This window comes from Peromyscus californicus, unplaced genomic scaffold (assembly GCF_007827085.1).
Source record: "Peromyscus californicus insignis strain IS unplaced genomic scaffold, ASM782708v3 Scaffold_15__1_contigs__length_86483966, whole genome shotgun sequence".
NCBI classification, from domain to species: domain Eukaryota; kingdom Metazoa; phylum Chordata; class Mammalia; order Rodentia; family Cricetidae; genus Peromyscus; species Peromyscus californicus.
The window spans coordinates 51,102,852-51,119,974 of NW_026294447.1; the positions used below are offsets into that span (position 1 = coordinate 51,102,852).

Below are 17,123 nucleotides of genomic sequence, written 5' to 3' on the forward strand. Positions count from 1 at the left end.
GAAACAATGGATTAGATTCAGGAAACAGAATACTACATGTAAGCAGGTGATAGCATACTGGCAATCACCGAATCACTCTCTACAGGTGGTTCTAAACAGCCAAATCTCAGGCTGGAGAATGGCTCAGCAGTTGAGAGCATGTACTGCTCTTCCTGAAGACCTGAGGCCAATTCCCAGCACCCCCAGTGAGGCGGCTCACAACCACCTGTAACTCCAGCTATAAGCAGATCTGACTTTTCTGGCCTCTGTGGACATCTGAACTCGAGTGCACTTAGTCCTCCCCCCCCCCCATACAAACAAATACATATAATTAAAAAAAATAAAATAAATAGCCCGTGACTGTGGCTGACCTAGCTATATGGACAGGTGTAAGGTCATTTTTGAGAACTCAAGAATCATGTTGACCTGATGGTATCTGTGACTTGTTTTTTTTTCCAATCCAGGCCACAAAACAGCTTCTGCCAGCAAACGTGTTCTGCCAGACACGTGGCGAAATAGAAAGTTGATGGCACCGATAAATGGAACTCCGCCGGCTAAGAACTGCACAGATCCTGGTAAGATGTAGTCTCCCCTCTCCCGCAGGCATTTAACCCAGCCTGGATTTGATGCTTATGTGGACAGACCCAGTTAATGCTGGGAAAGGCCATCTTAGGAACCTGAGTGAGAAAGGGGAGCTGCATGGTGTTGAGATGAAACCTATAGACATTCGTCAGCCACGCTGCTAAGCAACACAAGAGCTTTCCTTATCCAGCAGCTACGAAGGTCACACTCAAGAGTCTAAAAATGTTATCTTTTGTTCTAAAGGCAATGTATTTCCCCTGCTCTTTTGATTCTTTGGCTTTGCCCTGGTGTCTTTGTTCCCCACTTGGCTCACTGTGTGCATTTGATGACCCCCTTGGGAAAATGAATCCATAGCTTGTGGCGGGTATCTTTGTGAGATGACCTACCAGGGTGGGGGTGCCCCAGTCCACCGAAAGGGAGAGCTCTGGGTTGGTTGCTGAGCCCTTCTCTAATGGAAGTCCTCAGGTCGTTGGGTTTTGCTTATCCTGGGAAGCAGTTTTAATGTTCTTTTCTGGGGTATCTGGGGTGGTAGGTTCCCAGGGGTAACATCTGGTCTATTCTGCTTCAGGCAGGCTTCACTTAAAACAGCACAAAGATTCTCAGGAGTAGAGAGTTAAAGTGCCAGCAGTAGGCATGCGAAAGCTGCCCAGACCTCTCATAGAGCAGGTCTAGGGCATTCACTCTGGATCAATCTCTTGGGGGTCTTTGTGAAGAGAATACATTAGGGTGAAGAATTCAAAAGTCCTGAAGGAAATAGAAGATTTTGTTGTAGATGGGTTTTCCACTGAGTTGCTGGGAAAAATCACATAATTTTCGGGGATTTCTAACCTGTAAAGTAGACTGAATAGTGCTTGCCTGTTCTGGGTTGTTGGAGAATCTGGTGAAGCTCTACAGAGGGCTGTGTGTAGGAGATGGCGCGCGCACACACACACACACACACACACACACATACACACACACACAGCAAAGGAGTGGGCTTGGATGCAGAGTGCCAGGCTTCTGAGGTTGGCTTCAGTAAGGCAGTGTCTTCTCTAGGTTAGGAAAAGTCTGTGGTAGAGACACGAGTTGCTCAAAGTCACACAACTCAATGGCACCAAAGCTGGCTTTGGAACCTGGGTCTGTGTGCCTAGACTGTGTCTTGGGCTCCATGTGCTTAGGATGGCTTCTGTCATCTCTCTAAGCTTTCTTGCTTAGAGATCAACACAATGGACTTCTCTTTCCCCAGAGGTCTTCTAGAAGGACTTTGGAGTGTGGAGGAATAGTGAAGACTTTCAGAGCAGCACTGTAATTCCCATTGAGCCTGGACATCCATTCCTGAATCATCTCACCCATCATGGTGACCTTCTAGACAGTGGTACCATGCTGCCATTAACATTCCCAACACTCTTCTTAGTTTGGGTACTCCCCTGGTTCCTGCCAAGGGGTTTACTCAATCATGAACACGTGTAAGGCCAGGGACAAGTAATACTGGATCCCTTCTGTCATCCCAGGGACCTGACATTCTAGAATTGGCATCTTGAATTAGACAGGGCCCCACTTCTAATGCTAGAGTTTCCTTCAGCTCTATCGTGGTCCCTGTATTTTCGTCTGGTCAAAAAAGCATTGCATGGACTTTCAAGCAGTGTATTGTATCTCACAGGAAGGGCTAGCCTTGGCTTGTGGAGAGGGAACTGCCAGAAACCACCCATGTCTTTGGCAATAATTAACGCTCGGATTATACTTTATACTGACTCTATCCATAGTGGGGCCTCGCACATGGAAAGGTCTCAGTGAATGAGATGATTCAGTGAAAACACATTTGGAGCAGTCTTCATGCAGCTCCATGGTATTTTTTTTTTAAAGATGGGCACATAAAGGCCAGTTTAGTGGCTTCTAAAGATCTCATCTCTGGGTTACCTGGCTTCTGGTGCTGTCTTAGTTACTTTTCCATTGCTCTGGTAAAACGCCATGACCAGGGCAACTTATAAAAAAAAACTGTTTAATTGAGTGTAGAGTTTCAAAGAGTCCATGGTGGAGCAAAGACATGGTATTAGGAACAACTGAGAGCTCACATCTTGATCCACAAGTAGGAGGCACACACACACACACACACACACACACACACTGGTAATGGCACAAATCTTTTGATTGGTAACTGGAGTGGGGTCAGAGGTTAGAAAGTATCTATAACTCAGCTTCCCCCAGTCTCTGGACTCAATTGTGTTCTAGCATGGGAAGATGGTCACCAAAAGACTACTCTAAGGTCCTTGCAGGCTCTGAATGTTGCAAAGAGTATATCTGAACCCTGAGACATATTCTCCTGACTTGCCCATATAATAACCCTAAGCCAACTATTTGGGCCAGATGAGTATTGGGCTCTGGATTGTCTTGGGCCTCAGCACAAGCTAAACATCTAGAGTGAGCAAACAAAGCTACTTCTCCAAGCTCCACCTGGGAGTCAGTGTGGCTGTGCTCTTGTGTCACCGGGAACCTGAGAGGCTGTATGCCTGAGCACATAGGGGGTGGTGTGGCTGAGCACTTATTGGTCAGCATGGCTGGACACCTGGGGAGCAGGTAGATGCTCACCCAAGGCTCTCATTCTGGGCTGCTGTTCTGATAAAGGTGGGCTGGGGTTCCAGGTTAGAAGCTCAGGAGTGTGACGGAGTCCATCCTTTTCAAGAGTGTGATAGGTGTTTCCAAGGGGAAGTCAGAGTTGGTGCTGCAAAGGCTGGGGCCTAGAGGTTCATGGTAGGGGCATCACCAGGAGCCTGCTAGGAATACCATCTCACCCTCTCTCCTACTAGATCAGAATACACACTCTAACAAGGTCCTCAGTGAGTCATGTGTACACCAGAAGCCAGTGAGCATGCCCTAGAGTGCGTGTTGGACACTTGCAGGTAGATGCTTGATCAGTATTTGAATGTTAGACTGGAGTCATGGCTTAGTGGTGGGACATTTGCCTGTCATGCACAAGGCTCTGCCTTTGATGGTCCCAGCACTGAAAAATCACATGTGAGTGTTTAATAAAAAGTTAGACTTGGTTTAACATAGTAATTTTCCTAAGTATTTGTTTATTTATTTTTCACATAGGGAAATAAAAATAATTACTTCATCATGGCCAATGATGTCTATAGAAAATCCATATTTTTCCCTCAGAAATTTGAAGACATGATTTGGCCTCCAGGCCTTAGATATTTCTTTTCACAGTCTATACCAATGGTTCTCACCCTTCCTAATGTTGCGACCCTTTAATACAGTTTCTCATGTGTTGATGACCCCAACCATAAAATTCTTTTTGTTGCTCCTTCATAACTACAATTTTGCTACTGTTATGAATCATAATGTAAATATCTATGTTTTCCAATGGTCTTAGTGACCCTTGTGAAAGGACCATTTGACCCCCAAAAGGGTCATAACCCATCGGTTGAGGACTCTGGTCTGTACAGAGCAAGCACTACAGCAGGCAGGAGGCTGAGTGTGCACGCACTCTGTGGAATAGTAATGAGTGACGGAGACCTTGAGTCCCTTAGTTACTACTCCTGGCTGCCCAAACAAAATACCCCAGGCTGGGTGGCTAACCAGATGCTTTCTCACCGTTCTGGAGGTTGGGAAATTGCAGATCAAGTTGCTGGTTGCCCTGGTGTCTGGTGAGGGCTCACTGCCTGCCTTAGAGCTGACTTTTTGTTGCATGCTCCTATGGTACTGAGAAAAAATGACTAAGCTCCCCTCTCTCCTGCTTCCTCCTTCTCCCCCCCTCCTCCTTCTCTTTCTCTCCTTTTCCTCCTGCCCCTTATCCTCCTCCTTCATATAATCATGCTAATCCCATCATAGGACCCCCGTCATCATGGTCTCATTTAACCCTAATTTCTACCCCGTATACACAAAGGCATCACCTCCAAATACTGTCAAAGAGAGGGTTAGGGCCCCAACATAAGGATGGTGGCCGTGGAGCCCATTCAGTTTATAGAAGGAACCAATGAGTGTCCAGGCCTCTCTTGATGGTAGCACTGGACTGTTTAAGGATGGTTCTTCTCAACCCTGGACTGCAGAAAGAGACACTTCCTGGGGAATGTAGATGCCAAGGCCCAGCCCTGAACTGGAAATCAGGACCAGTGACAGGTGCAACTTTTAAGGGCTTCTGGGCACATGACCTCTCTGTCCTTATCTCACATGGGTTTCTGCTTATCCCTGCTACATCCAAAGGTTGTCCCTGGCTACCCAGTCCTAATTAGACCCTTAACCACTGGCTGTCTTGTTTCAGCCCCTCACAAGTGTCCATTCTGCCCACTGTTACATCGCTCACTGCTCTAGAGCACACACCACAAAATCCTAGTTTGCTCTCCAAAACCATAGCATGCCATTCAGCTTTCCTGTCTGGAGCATGGGATGCAGGAGTAATAATTACGTCTGCTTTACAGGCTGGCTAGGATTGTACACATTACCACTCATCAGCCCTTAATATGGTGTTTGGCATGTAGAACACCCTCTGACCTGTGTTATAGGACTGTTAGATGCTTGGCTTTTTGCCTGCTCACTCTGGGGGTGAGACAGAGCTGGGCTATCACAAGCTCTGAGAAGCCATTTTGTTGATGGACCTTGATGAAGATGAGTTAACCACACACATCACCAAACATTTGCTCTTGTCTTGTGGAAACAAGCATTTCTTAGTTTTCTGTGTCTTATGTTTGGAGGATTTCAAATTCTGAGGCTAGTTTACTAGAACATTTTTATATAGAAAAATGTTTACCTCCTACTTGGGTTTTTTCCTTCTAAACGGGACCGAGCAAGGCTCCCCCTGTGCCTATCCCCACCCAACCTGATTTGAGATTGAGTGAGCGCCTCATTCTCAGCTCTGTCACCCTGTAGTTTGGGTTTCTGGTATCCTGCACCTTTAAAAGAAAGGTGAAGGAGAGAGGAAGTTAGTTTGCCCACCCCCTCCCTCCTGACCTCCCGATCTCCCCGTTGCTGCTGGGGGGTTCAGCCCTCCTGTAGAGTTTGCTGTGTTGTGTTGGGCTTTCCTCTTTTGAATGTGCATTCTGAAATGCCTGCTGGCTGTGTGTCCTTGGGAGGAAGGCTGGGAGGAGCAGGCTGATGACCACCAGCTTGAGAGAGACTGAAGATGACAGGCCTTGTAGCATTTCAGGGAAGCAAAACTGATGCAGGTTTTGGATGGAGGATGCTTTGTGGTCCACTTGCTTTTGTGACTCTGATGCAGGGTTTGGATGCAGGATGCTTTGTGGTCCACTTGCTTTTGTGACTCTGATGCAGGTTTGGATGCAGGATGCTTTGTGGTCCACTTGCTTTTGTGACTCTGATGCAGGGTTTGGATGCAGGATGCTTTGTGATCCACTTGCTTTTGTGACTCTGATGCAGGGTTTGGATGCAGGATGCTTTGTGGTCCACTTGCTTTTGTGACTCTGCCCTTGCTCTTTTTTTTTTCTGTAGTGGATGGAGGTAAAGGCAGATGTGAAGAAAAGTCTATGGCAGAATGGGTAAGGATGGGAGGAACAGGACAACAGGGGCTGGTACTGTAGCTGGACCAGGAATAGATGACGTCATCGGACAGGCACCCCAGCAACAGGTCTCACAGATGCAGGAAGCAGAGGTGCCAAAGGCATGAGAAATAAAGAGAAGGAGGAGGAGAACTGAACTGCAAAAAAGTGTATCGGCATCAGTGGGGAGGTGCCGGGTACAGGCTACAAGGACAGTATTGTGCCAGAGCCACCAACCTGATCACAGTGGAGGCAGAGGGGGACAGTACTGTCATCAGTACACCCACATTTTGCTTCTTGGGGGGTGATGTGGAGTCAAGTGGGTCCAGTGCTTTGGGAGGCAGAAGTCTGGGTTCTAATGTCAGCAGTACCAAGGCTCTGCCTGTTGGCATTTGGGCTCTCTCTACCTCTCTCACCTGTGAACAAAATGAGGTAGGCTGGGATAGGTATGATGATCTCCAGGAGCCAGAAAAGGCTTGTGTCTGCCCATCTTGGAGATGGTGGTTTGTGTAGTAAAAGCAGACACTGGAGTTTGAGTCCCAGCTTACTTCTTACCAGTGATGTGACCTTGAACAAGTTATGTAATCTCTAAGTTTCAAGTTTTCCCTTTTGTAATGAGGATAATAGAAGTTCCTACCCACTTTACCAGGCTGCCATGAGACTTGAGCCACTTGACAGATGAAGTTCTTAAGTGGTACCGAGCACATGGCAGTGATGCCCTGGGGCACCATGCGTTGGGCACATTCTGAGTACACTCTGTGTTGCTTCTTCTGAGAACTCTTTACATAGGGGCTATGGATGCTCTTGTTCTGTAGATAAGAAAACCAGCACCACTCAGGGAATAAAAAGCAGAAGGGGGTGGGGAGGAGAGAATATACTCAATAATGATTTTTCTAGAGAAGTTTTAGGTTTATAGAAAAATTAAACAAGCAGAAAAAAATATAGAGATCCACTTCCCTGGTCCTGGCCCTATAGCAGTTTACACCTAGCCTTAGGGTATTACGATTGCACACATGAATTAATATTCATACATTGTTATTAACCAAAGCCTGCAAGTAACTTCAGCAGCCACTCTGTCCTTGCTCCTGTGGGTTCTGATAGATGTGTGTCCACCATACCAAATGATCTGGCTGCCTTAAAAGTCCCTTGTGGAAGCAGCTTATAAAGTGTGGACTGGGATTGTGGCTAAGCTGGTAGAGTATTTTCCTAGCATGCACGAGGCTCTGGGTTCTATCCCTGGTGTTGCATAAGACTGAGTATGATGGCACATGCCTGTAACCTCAGCATTCACCAGGTGGAGGCAGGAGGAACAGCAATTCAAGGTCATGCTTGGCTCTATAGCCAGTTCAAAGCTAGCCTGGGCTATGTGAGAGCCTGTCTTTAAAAAGGAGTAAGGGGAGGGTGTTGAACTGTGAGCCCATACCCTGATCCATAGTTTTAGTAAATGGGGTAGAAAACGACAAATTAGGGAAGTGAGCCCGTCTCTGCTGGATGCCCTTCTGAGGAATGAGGTGTGCCCATCCTTGGTACCAACAAACATCAGTTTGTTTCTTGGTATGTTTCTAGTTTCTAATACTGATTTGTTTGCAATCAAAAACCAGTAGTCCCCTTTATCCAAACTATTGGGGCCATCTGCTAGCAAACCCTCCTCGCTGGCTGGGCCGTCTGCTGACCCCAGACTTGCAGATTCTCTGCTCCTGACCGCCACTCTTGCCACTCTAAGGCCTCCTGCAATCCAGAGTGTGCCCACCCGGCTTCCTGTTGAACTCTGAGAGTGTTCCTGCCTGGGTTAAAAATGGAAATGATTAAGCACCGCCATGTGCTGCCTCGGTCGGGTAGGAGCAATCTAGCCCTGCGATTCCATGCTGGAGTAGCATACTGAAGATGGGATTTTTGTATTTAGTGTGCTCCATTATTAAGGAGGTATTGGAACATGGCATTTCACCAAAAAGGAAGACAAATAACCATGCTGGATTCTTTCAGTGTTTCTCTTGGGAAAGCTGTGAATACCCTCCTTGGGAAAGGAATGGGAGTCCCCTGGTGGCTGAGAGGGAAGGGAGAGGAGCTCCGCCCTTGGCAAATAGGACTGTTGGGTTGTGATCCCATCGCTTCTTTTGATACTTCAATTAAAAGCACAGCCCCGGCCCTGTACTCAAAGCAACTGCAACACAACACTCATTTCTCAGGTGTTTCTTGGCTCTGTACAGAGCTCTAAGCCAGAAGGGACCCAGGCCTTGCTGCATAGGGGTACAGGCTTGAATGGGGGAGCCTGACCTCAAAGGCTCAGGGTAGCATGGATGGACAGCTGAGCAGATGGCGCTGTCGGTATTTGAGTCACAGTAGCATCTCTGTGCCTGGAGGAATGCTTACTGACAACAGCCGCGTCTCACTCGTGGCTGTCCGAGGGGACAGAGCAAGCAGCAGCCCGGAGTGCTGGCACAGTAGTGAGTAATTAGGCTTCAGGGAGTTAGTGAGCAGTCAGCGCTTAGCGAAGGTGAGCGCGAAGACAGATGGCTTTGATTGTAATATTCTGTAGCCAAAACGGATAGGCGCTGCATAGGTGTGTGCCATGGGGCCAGGATAAAGTTGCCAACTGGTTCCCAGCAGCCATGGTAAGTCAACAGGAGAGAGAGCCATCTCAGTTCTGTGCTGGACACAGAGACAGTTCGTGGAAGGCTGCAGATGAAACGACACAGGCATTTTCCACTCTTTCTTTGCCCTTCAGCCTTTGAACTCTGACTCTGGGAGGGCAGGGACCCTGTGCACTTTGCCCTTGCCTCTGAGGCTGAGGCAAAAACTCAGTTCATAGTCCATGGTGACTGGCTGCGTAGAGCCCTTGGTTCTACCCACTGGGGAGCTGTAGCCCGCAGACATGGCCGCTGCCTCTCTACTGTCTCTTCTAGCCTGTGGATACCAGAGGAGTGGGGGGGGGGGGGGGCGTTGACCCAGAACACTCATGCAGGGGAAGTTGAGGATTAAGAACATGACTCCAGAGACAAGACTTCTGGTCTCTAAGCTCTGCCCTTCCTAGTTCTGAGACCTTGAACTCTAGTGATCATCTAGCCTGAGGGAAAGGGCAAGGTTTGTTCAGCTTGTGGATATATCCTCAGGTCTGGAACCATGACTGGTGTGCAGAAAGTGTGTACAGTGTGTGTGTGTGTGTGTGTGTGTGTGTGTGTGTGTGTGTGTGTGTACCACGCGTGTTCATATGGGAGGCGTGTTTGACTTTAGGCTTTATTTTGAGCTCTCTACCCCGACCCCAGAGAGCAAATACCCTACTCTCATGCTTTCTTGTTAGCGTTTCTTTGGAGAGAAGAGACTGTTGCTTTTTGCAGGGATGACCAGAGGACAGTGCTGACTAGGCACTGCCGTGGTCCTCAGTGAGTCTGTCCTACATCTGGTACTTTCTATGCATCACATAAGCCCTGAGGCATGAAACACGGAGCTCAGAGACCAGTTTTTATGCTGTGGCACTGACTGCCTATGATTCTGTAGAAGACACTAGTTATCTGGGCCTTGCCTTCCTGGCTATGAAATGGGTAGAATGCTGACCCAGGGCATCCCTCAGACTTCTGTGGGCTCAGCGCAAAGTGTTGTGTAGATGTGATTGTGACTACCTTCCTGGGGTATTAATGCATCTCAAGACGGTCCACTCCATATGACAGAGAAAACCAACTATTTGGGACCTTTCAGAATCGACCCCTTTATAACTAGGATTTGTTGAAAATGTGCCTTCTTGTGTGAAGCAAAGCCCCATTAATCTCGTGTATAGCTAGAGTAGAAGGCTAAAGATCATTTGAACCAGGAAGGTCCAACTTGCAGCCTGTGGGTGTCCTGCATGAGACCCCATGCAGCTAATAATCGCTATAAAATCCTAAGTTTACTGCAGACATTATGAAGGGTAGTGCGTGTGTGTGTATGTGTATGTGTGCGTGTGTGTGCGTGTGTGTGCGTGTGTGTGTTTCTTTTTATAACTTGAGAACATGGTTCTTGAGTGTGAACTCTGTAGATGATAACATTATTCCCAGTGTTGAAAAGTTAGATCCACCCGCTAGGCCATCTGTCTGCACACACACACACACACACACACACACACACACACACACACACACACAATGTATCCACCATTGTTTCATCTCATTCATACCACACACATCTGACTTTTCATTATGGACTCGACACCCAGTGAGAGCTCAGCAGATCTCACACTAACTGATTCCATTCAGGCTTAACATGTGCTTACTGAGGTAACTACATAGATATAAAATCGCCCTGTGAAGGAGGCCTCCGGGGTCATTTCTTAGGAGCAGGAAGCCATCTGTGTGTTACAGTATAGCCAGCTGCTGGACACATACTGACTGGGCCAGCTTGTTGGCTGAGCCCATAGGGAGATTTAACTGACCTAAGTGTGGGCTCTGCCTCCAGGGAACATCCATTCTAGTTAAGAGGGTAGAAATCTACGGAACTAATCTGTAATATGCACAGCACTGCACTCTTGGTGGAACGTACGGAGGTGTTAAGTCTTCAGCGTCGGGCCCAAAGAGAACATTAAATAAAGGAGGCGCCAAAGGTTGGAAAGGCAGGTGTTGAAGAGTAAGAGAGCGGCACTGTTCTAAGTGCTTAGTACACATGGCCTTGCCAATCCCGGTCACTCCTCCTGTAAGGCGATGAGGTGGCATCCTTGCTTCCATTTTTCCAAAGCTGCAAGTTAGCTACAAGGAGGCTAAATAACTTCTCCAGTGTCTCTAGCTCAGAGTTGAATCTAAGCATCCTGATCATAGCCTGTGTTCCTTAGGGTAGGAGGTCATGGATGCCCCCAGACATGGGAGTAGTGAGTCTGGGGAAGTTGAGGGCACAAGGTGCATAGATGGGTTGGGTCAGAGAATCATCCTGTCTTATGTGTTGAGACTGAGCCTGAAACACCCAGGGACCTCTGTGCTCTGCCTGTGGGCAGTGGGAGTTCCTGGTGGATTCTGAGCAGCTCCATGTCTTTGTGCTGGCAACACGGAGGACTCTGACTGAGATGTATCAGTGTTGTTAGCATTGTGCTAAATAAGCTTCCTTTGCCTTGGATTTGACAAGCGAAGATGGAAGAACTCGAACCTATTGTAAGGAAATTTAGGCAAAGATAATGGTCTTGTGTAGGATGCTATTAAATGGAGTGAGATGTGCAGAATCTGTTGGGTGTGTAAGATGGGAGGTAGGCATTGTCAGCGCCGCCACCACAGGTGACATCTGTGGACATAACACCACCACTTTCTGAGGTGGGAGCATGGGAAGTCCCTCCCTCCCCACTCCATTTCTCATAGACTCCTCTGTGGAACCCTAATCCAAGAAGGTCTTTTCCCCAAACACACTGCCTGAATTTTACCTTATATTCCAAAGTGTGCCTCTGACAGACACTCACTGGGCATCCATGTCAGAACCCTGGAGGATGCTAAGGAAAGCCATCCTTATCCTCACAGGTTGGAAGGATGAGGTTGGCTTATCTTCATTCCCTGCAACCTGGAAAGGCACGTGGAAGGGTCTGGTATGACTGGAAGGTTTCACAAAGGATGCAGTGATCAGCTGTCCCTCGCTGCAGATGGGTGCTTACTGGACAGATGGGGTGGTAGGACGTGCTGGTGGGTACAGTGGCTATAGAAACAGGAAGCCCAGAGAGATCCAAGGGCAAAGGGATATTTTCAGTTGGCTTTGGGTTTGCCTCCCTGGCTGTCTTCGCTGCTTTTCTCATCACTGTGACAAATACCTGAGAAACACAACGTAAAGGATGAAGGGCTCATTACGGCTCACAGTCTGAGAGTGCTGTCCGTCACGATGGAAAAGGTGTAATGACAGGAGCCTGAGGCAGCTGGTCATATTGCAGCTGACCCCTGAGGCCAGAGGGTGTCCAGTCCTGTATGCTGCCCCCAAAGTTGGGACTCTGCTTGCCTTCTCTCATGGGAGGTTTGAAGAGCAGAAGAGATCACTGTTGTCTCCTGGCACTGGGCAGATGGGTGGGAGATTCAGGGATGACGGAAGTGCCAATGTCATTCACGAAGCACCAAGGAGAGGGGAGTCCGGGTTGCTCCAACATGTGTGCTCTGGCCGCATGGCACCTCCCAGGTGTGGACATCGGTGTATTACACTTCAAACTAGAGATGTATTTTTAAGTGTGTGTGTGTGTGTGTGTGTGTGTGTGTGTGTGTGTGTGCACGTTCATATGCATGTACACGTGCACACATGAGCACAGGTACCCTTGGAAGCCTGAGGCATCAGATCTTCTGGAATGGGAGTTACAGGTGGGTGCTGGGAACCAAACTCAGGTCCTACAAGAATAGTATGTGCTCTGAAACACAGAGCCATCCCTGCAGCCCCACTTACTACACTTTTTATGCCAGCAGACTTGCTCCCACAAGCATCCCTCTAGACCAGTGGTTCTCGACTCCCAATGCTGCAAGCCTTTAATACAGCTCCTCATGTTGGTGTGACCCCCAACCATAAAATTATTTCATTGCTACTTCATAACTGTAATTTTGCCACTGTAATCAATCTTAATGTAAGTATCTGATATGCAGGCTATCTGATATGCAATCCCAAAAGGGTTGTGACCTACAGGTTGAGAACCACTGCCCTAGACCACTGTGTAGAGACATTTTTTTAGAAGCCATTTTGGGAGCACTTAAAACCACAAGGAAAATTAGGAAATATGTAGCCTTGTACCTAAAACATGACAAGGAAGGACCTGTGGCCCTTATGGTGAGGACCTTCCCTACCAGGGTTCTCATTCTCATATCCTCTTCTGCCTCATTCCGCTGCATTGCTGAATCTTTTAGGGAGCATCTGGGTATGCCTCTGTGGAGGCCCACAGAGGCTCTCTAGTATGACTTTACTCAGGGTCACAGAATCTGGGCTGAATAATGGGATGATTTGGCCACGGGCGAGGTTACCAGGTGTTTTGAAGGGTCTAAACTTGGCTGTATGTTGTGCTTTGATCTTGAAAGGGGGAGGTCTTTTGCCTCTCCACTTGGTAGTGTATAAAAATCCCATTAGAATAATGGATGAGGTGACTGGGTATTGATCCAGGGCCCTCCCGAAGCTATCCTGTGTCTCTGTCTTTCTTATCATCCCTTTCTGTCTTTCTGTCATTTCCTCATTTCTCTCTCCTTCCCCAAGAACCCTTCGACAGGTCGGAGGACTCCAGCAGACTCCCACATGCCTCCTGTAGGAGGATCCATGGCCTGGTTGCCTTATGTCTGAACCTATTTGGAGATGAGCTCCTGGGGTGAGGGTCCCCTGACTCCTTACTGAAATGTCTTCGTACTGCTGAGGGGATAATCAGCTTTTCTGTGAAGGTGGCTGATGAAATCTGACCATGAAAACAGCCTTCCCGATTGGGTGCTTGGGCGATGTGGGTCATTGGCTTGTACATGGGATGCCAGTGTGAGCCAGACATGGGCATCACCACCTCAAAAGGCCTTACCTAAGAGAAGCTGGTTCTAGAAAGGAGTAGACACTCCGCAGAGGTTCACAGGTGCATTGATAAAGACGATTAGCAGAGAAGATGGAATGACTTATGAGCAAGATTAGAGAGGCTAAGAGGTTCTGGCTTATTAGCTGAGCCACTGTGAAGGAAGCCTGTGAGAAGGGGCTCCTGGCCCTGCCTTGCAGCAGTTCACCTGCCAGGCCTGCATCCAGGGAATCCTTAGGCCCAGGAGAAGCAGAGCCAAGGGTCAGCCTCCTCTGCTTAAAATGCCTCTGGAACAATATGCAGGCTCCTCAGTCAGCCTCCCCCAGGAAACCACAGGGAAACCCCACCACCTGGGGGTTTGGATTAGACAGAACAGAGTATGGAGGAGTATTTGGGAGGATGCTAAGGCACCATCGGGGTAGGCTAGCCTCACCAGTGCAGCTTTACACTTTGTAATTCTTGGTAATTCCTCTGCAGGCCTGGGAGTGGGTAGGTTCTGCAAAGAACTGCTTTGAAATCCCTTTGAGCATTTAAACCTTGCCTGCATTTTCCTTAGCTGGCAAATGCTTCAATTTAGTGAGGTGTGACAAGAAGCTAAATAACTTGTAGGCTTTGGCAGACTCATATCATTAGGAAGAAGCAAGGGAAGGTGGGGGACAGTGCATCCCTCACACCTGGGAAAGATGTTGCTGTGGACTCCACAGCCCTGGCTCACCGTGCATCTTTAACCACCACAGGGCCAGGTGAAAAGATGGCCGTGGGGTTGTGGAAGGCCAAGGTAGAGGAAGAGACAGCATGTCCCACTAATGTACATGTCCACCTGGGCTGTTGCTGAAATGCAGATGCAGGAGGTCTGTACCTCTGCCCAGCCCCTGGGCGCCTGCTTCACTTTGGGTGATGGCAGTGTAGTCTGCCTGCTCTGGGTTTATGTTCCTGGTTTGCCGGTGAGCCGTGTGGTCTTGGGCAAGTTGCTTGGCCTCCTTGAGCTTCTGCTTCTCTCTCAGTGAGTCTCAGGGCTTGCCTGGCATGAGTCCCGGCAGCCCACGCCCACTGGCTGCTGAGCTCTGTGACCCACACATTGCTGGAGCTCAGTGCTAGAAGCTGGTCATTTGGAGCTTACCCTAACATCCCCCAAGCTTCTTGGAGGAGCCCTCTTGGTCTACAAGGTGACTTCCCCCTATCTCTATTCCCCTTCCTTGAGGTACTTTCCATAACCACATAGTTTGGGGCAAAACTGTAAACTCAGTCTTTCTTGGTGATGGGACCACAGTAATATATTCAAGGTTCTGAGATGTTTAGCAGTCAAGAAATCTTTAAACTGTAAAAGTAGACATTTTAATTACAGAAACACATGTAACAAAATTTACCTTTTAACTATGTTGAGTCTGGTATATTCACATTGTGGTGTAACCATCTCCATCATCCATGTCTGTCACTTTTTCTCATCTTTGTAATCTGAAACAGTGTGTCCGTTTGTGGGAACCCACAGAAGTTTCCTAGTGAGATCTGAGCTTGCTTTACCCAGCAGGGCTGTATAAGGGATTGGATTGACCACATGCATGGTTACCAGGTGTTTGGAAGGTCTACACTTGGCTATGCTGGGGGGAGGTCTTTTGCTCCACCCCTTGGCATTCCTATAAATAGCCCTTTAGAAGAGACAGTTGGGGCCAGTGGATAAGGATCCAGGCCCTCCCGAGACTATCCTGTGTTTCCATCTGTTTCTCTCCCCTCTATATTTCTATCTAAATCTCTTATCTCTAACTCCTGAAGAGTACCCTGGGGGAAAAGGTAGGTGAAGTTCCCCCACACCCATTAACCATGATCCCCATTTCCCTCCCTAACCCCTGACAGCCACCCCCTGACTCCCTGAACCCTATTAATGTGAATGTTCATATCAATGGGATCATATGGTGTCTTTCTTGGGTGTCTGGCTTCATCTACTCAGCACAGTGTTCTCAAAATCCATTTATGTTGTAGCAGGTGTCAAAAATCTTTCCTTGTGTGTGTGGGGGGGGCATATTATGTGGGTGTGTCTGGCGGCCAGAGATCAACTCTGGTGTTGTTCCTGAAGTGTCAACCCCTCCCCCTGACTCCAGCCATTGTCCTTCTTTCCTCCCTCCCTCCCTCCCTCCCTCCCTCCCTCCCTCCCTCCCTCCCTCCCTCCCTCCTTCTCTCTCTCTCTCTCTCTCTCTCTCTCTCTCTCTCTCTCTCTCTCTGTCTCTGTCTCTCTCTCTCTCTTTCTTTGGAGACAGGGTTTCTCACTGGCCTATAACTCTCCAAGTGAATGAGGCTGGCTGATGAGAACCCCAGGCTCTATTCATCTCTGCCTTTCCAGACTGTGATTACTAGCACATGCCACATGTATTAACACGGGTTCTGGGAACTGAACTCAGGTCCTGATGCTTGTAAAACAACCACTTTATGGTCTGAGATAGCTGCCCAGCCCCAGAGATTCTTTCCTTTTTATGGTCAAATGCTATTTTATTGTATGCACAAACCACCTTTTGTTTATTCATCCACTGATGGACAATTAGTTGCTTCTGTTTTTTGTATTTTATTTATTTTGTTATTTTAAATAATACCACTGTGAACATGTATGTAAAATAGGTTTGCACTGTAAAATTTCATAAACTTAATATTAAACCATTTTTTCTTTTTGCAGGGGAACACAGATCCTTAGCTAAGGTTCTTAGCCCTGGCTGTGCCATAGATTCATCTGGGAGCTAGACAAAAATACCCATGCTAGGTCCTCCCATGGGCTAATTGAATCAGGCCCTCTAAGGTGGGAACCAGGACACAAGTGTTTCAGTCTCCTAGGTGATTTTCTGAGGACCCAAGGATGGAAGATGCTCTCTGGCACAGCTGCTAAGACTCATATCCATCAGCAGTTCAAAGTCAGATCAAGAACTGGGAACTAAGCCAGGCAGTGATGGTGCATGCCTTTAATCCCAGCACTCGAGGCAGAGGCAAGCAGATCTCTGTGAGTTCAAGGCCAGCCTCTTTTACAGAGTGAGTTCCAGGACAGCCAGGGTGGTTACACAGAGAAACCCTGTCTCAAAAAGCCAAACCAAACCAACCAACAAACAAAGAATTGAGAACTATTGAATCCTAGAATGCCCTGTGATGTGTCTCCTGTATAGGTATGGCTCATCCAGAGCCTCTGCCAGGCTGGAGTTCCTGTCAAAGTCCATTCCACAGATGGAATGAACAGAATCGAGGGGATGGATGGATGGTCATCCTTGGCCTCTGGCTCCCATAAGTCCTCCATTGCTAGGGAGTCTGGGAGAATTGTGTCCTCTCGGGTACCCAGCCAGGGACCGGTCTGTATCCACATGAAATCACCAAGCAGATTCAGATAACAGGATGCAAGCCAGCACCCACACTAGGACCCATCTCTCTGTAGTGTGCAGGGCCAACTACAGCTTCAAAGGATCATTTTTTATACGGACAATGCCTTTTTGCTAATAGAGGCCCGGAAGCACCAGAGTTCACATTCCTCAATTCAAGATTGGAGTCTCTGGCCTAGCACTCCTGACCACACAACCCATGCTTGTGAATGATGCCCCTCCCTAGAGACAAAGATTTACCTCAGCATGGTTTAACCCTGGAGCCACTATTTAGTGGTCTGCCAGCCTGTCTGG

At 48.0% G+C, this 17,123-nt stretch overlaps 1 protein-coding gene across 2 annotated transcripts in view; it reads left to right on the forward strand.

Annotated features, from left to right (window-relative positions):
- Slc24a4 (solute carrier family 24 member 4) overlaps positions 1-17,123 on the forward strand; it is a 149,282-nt gene that overhangs the window by 3,930 nt on the left and 128,229 nt on the right. For both annotated transcript variants that reach the window (XM_052738822.1, XM_052738823.1), the window contains exon 2: positions 444-554. In XM_052738822.1, coding sequence (XP_052594782.1) covers positions 444-554 — 111 coding nt within the window. The remainder of the gene's footprint in view (positions 1-443; positions 555-17,123) is intronic.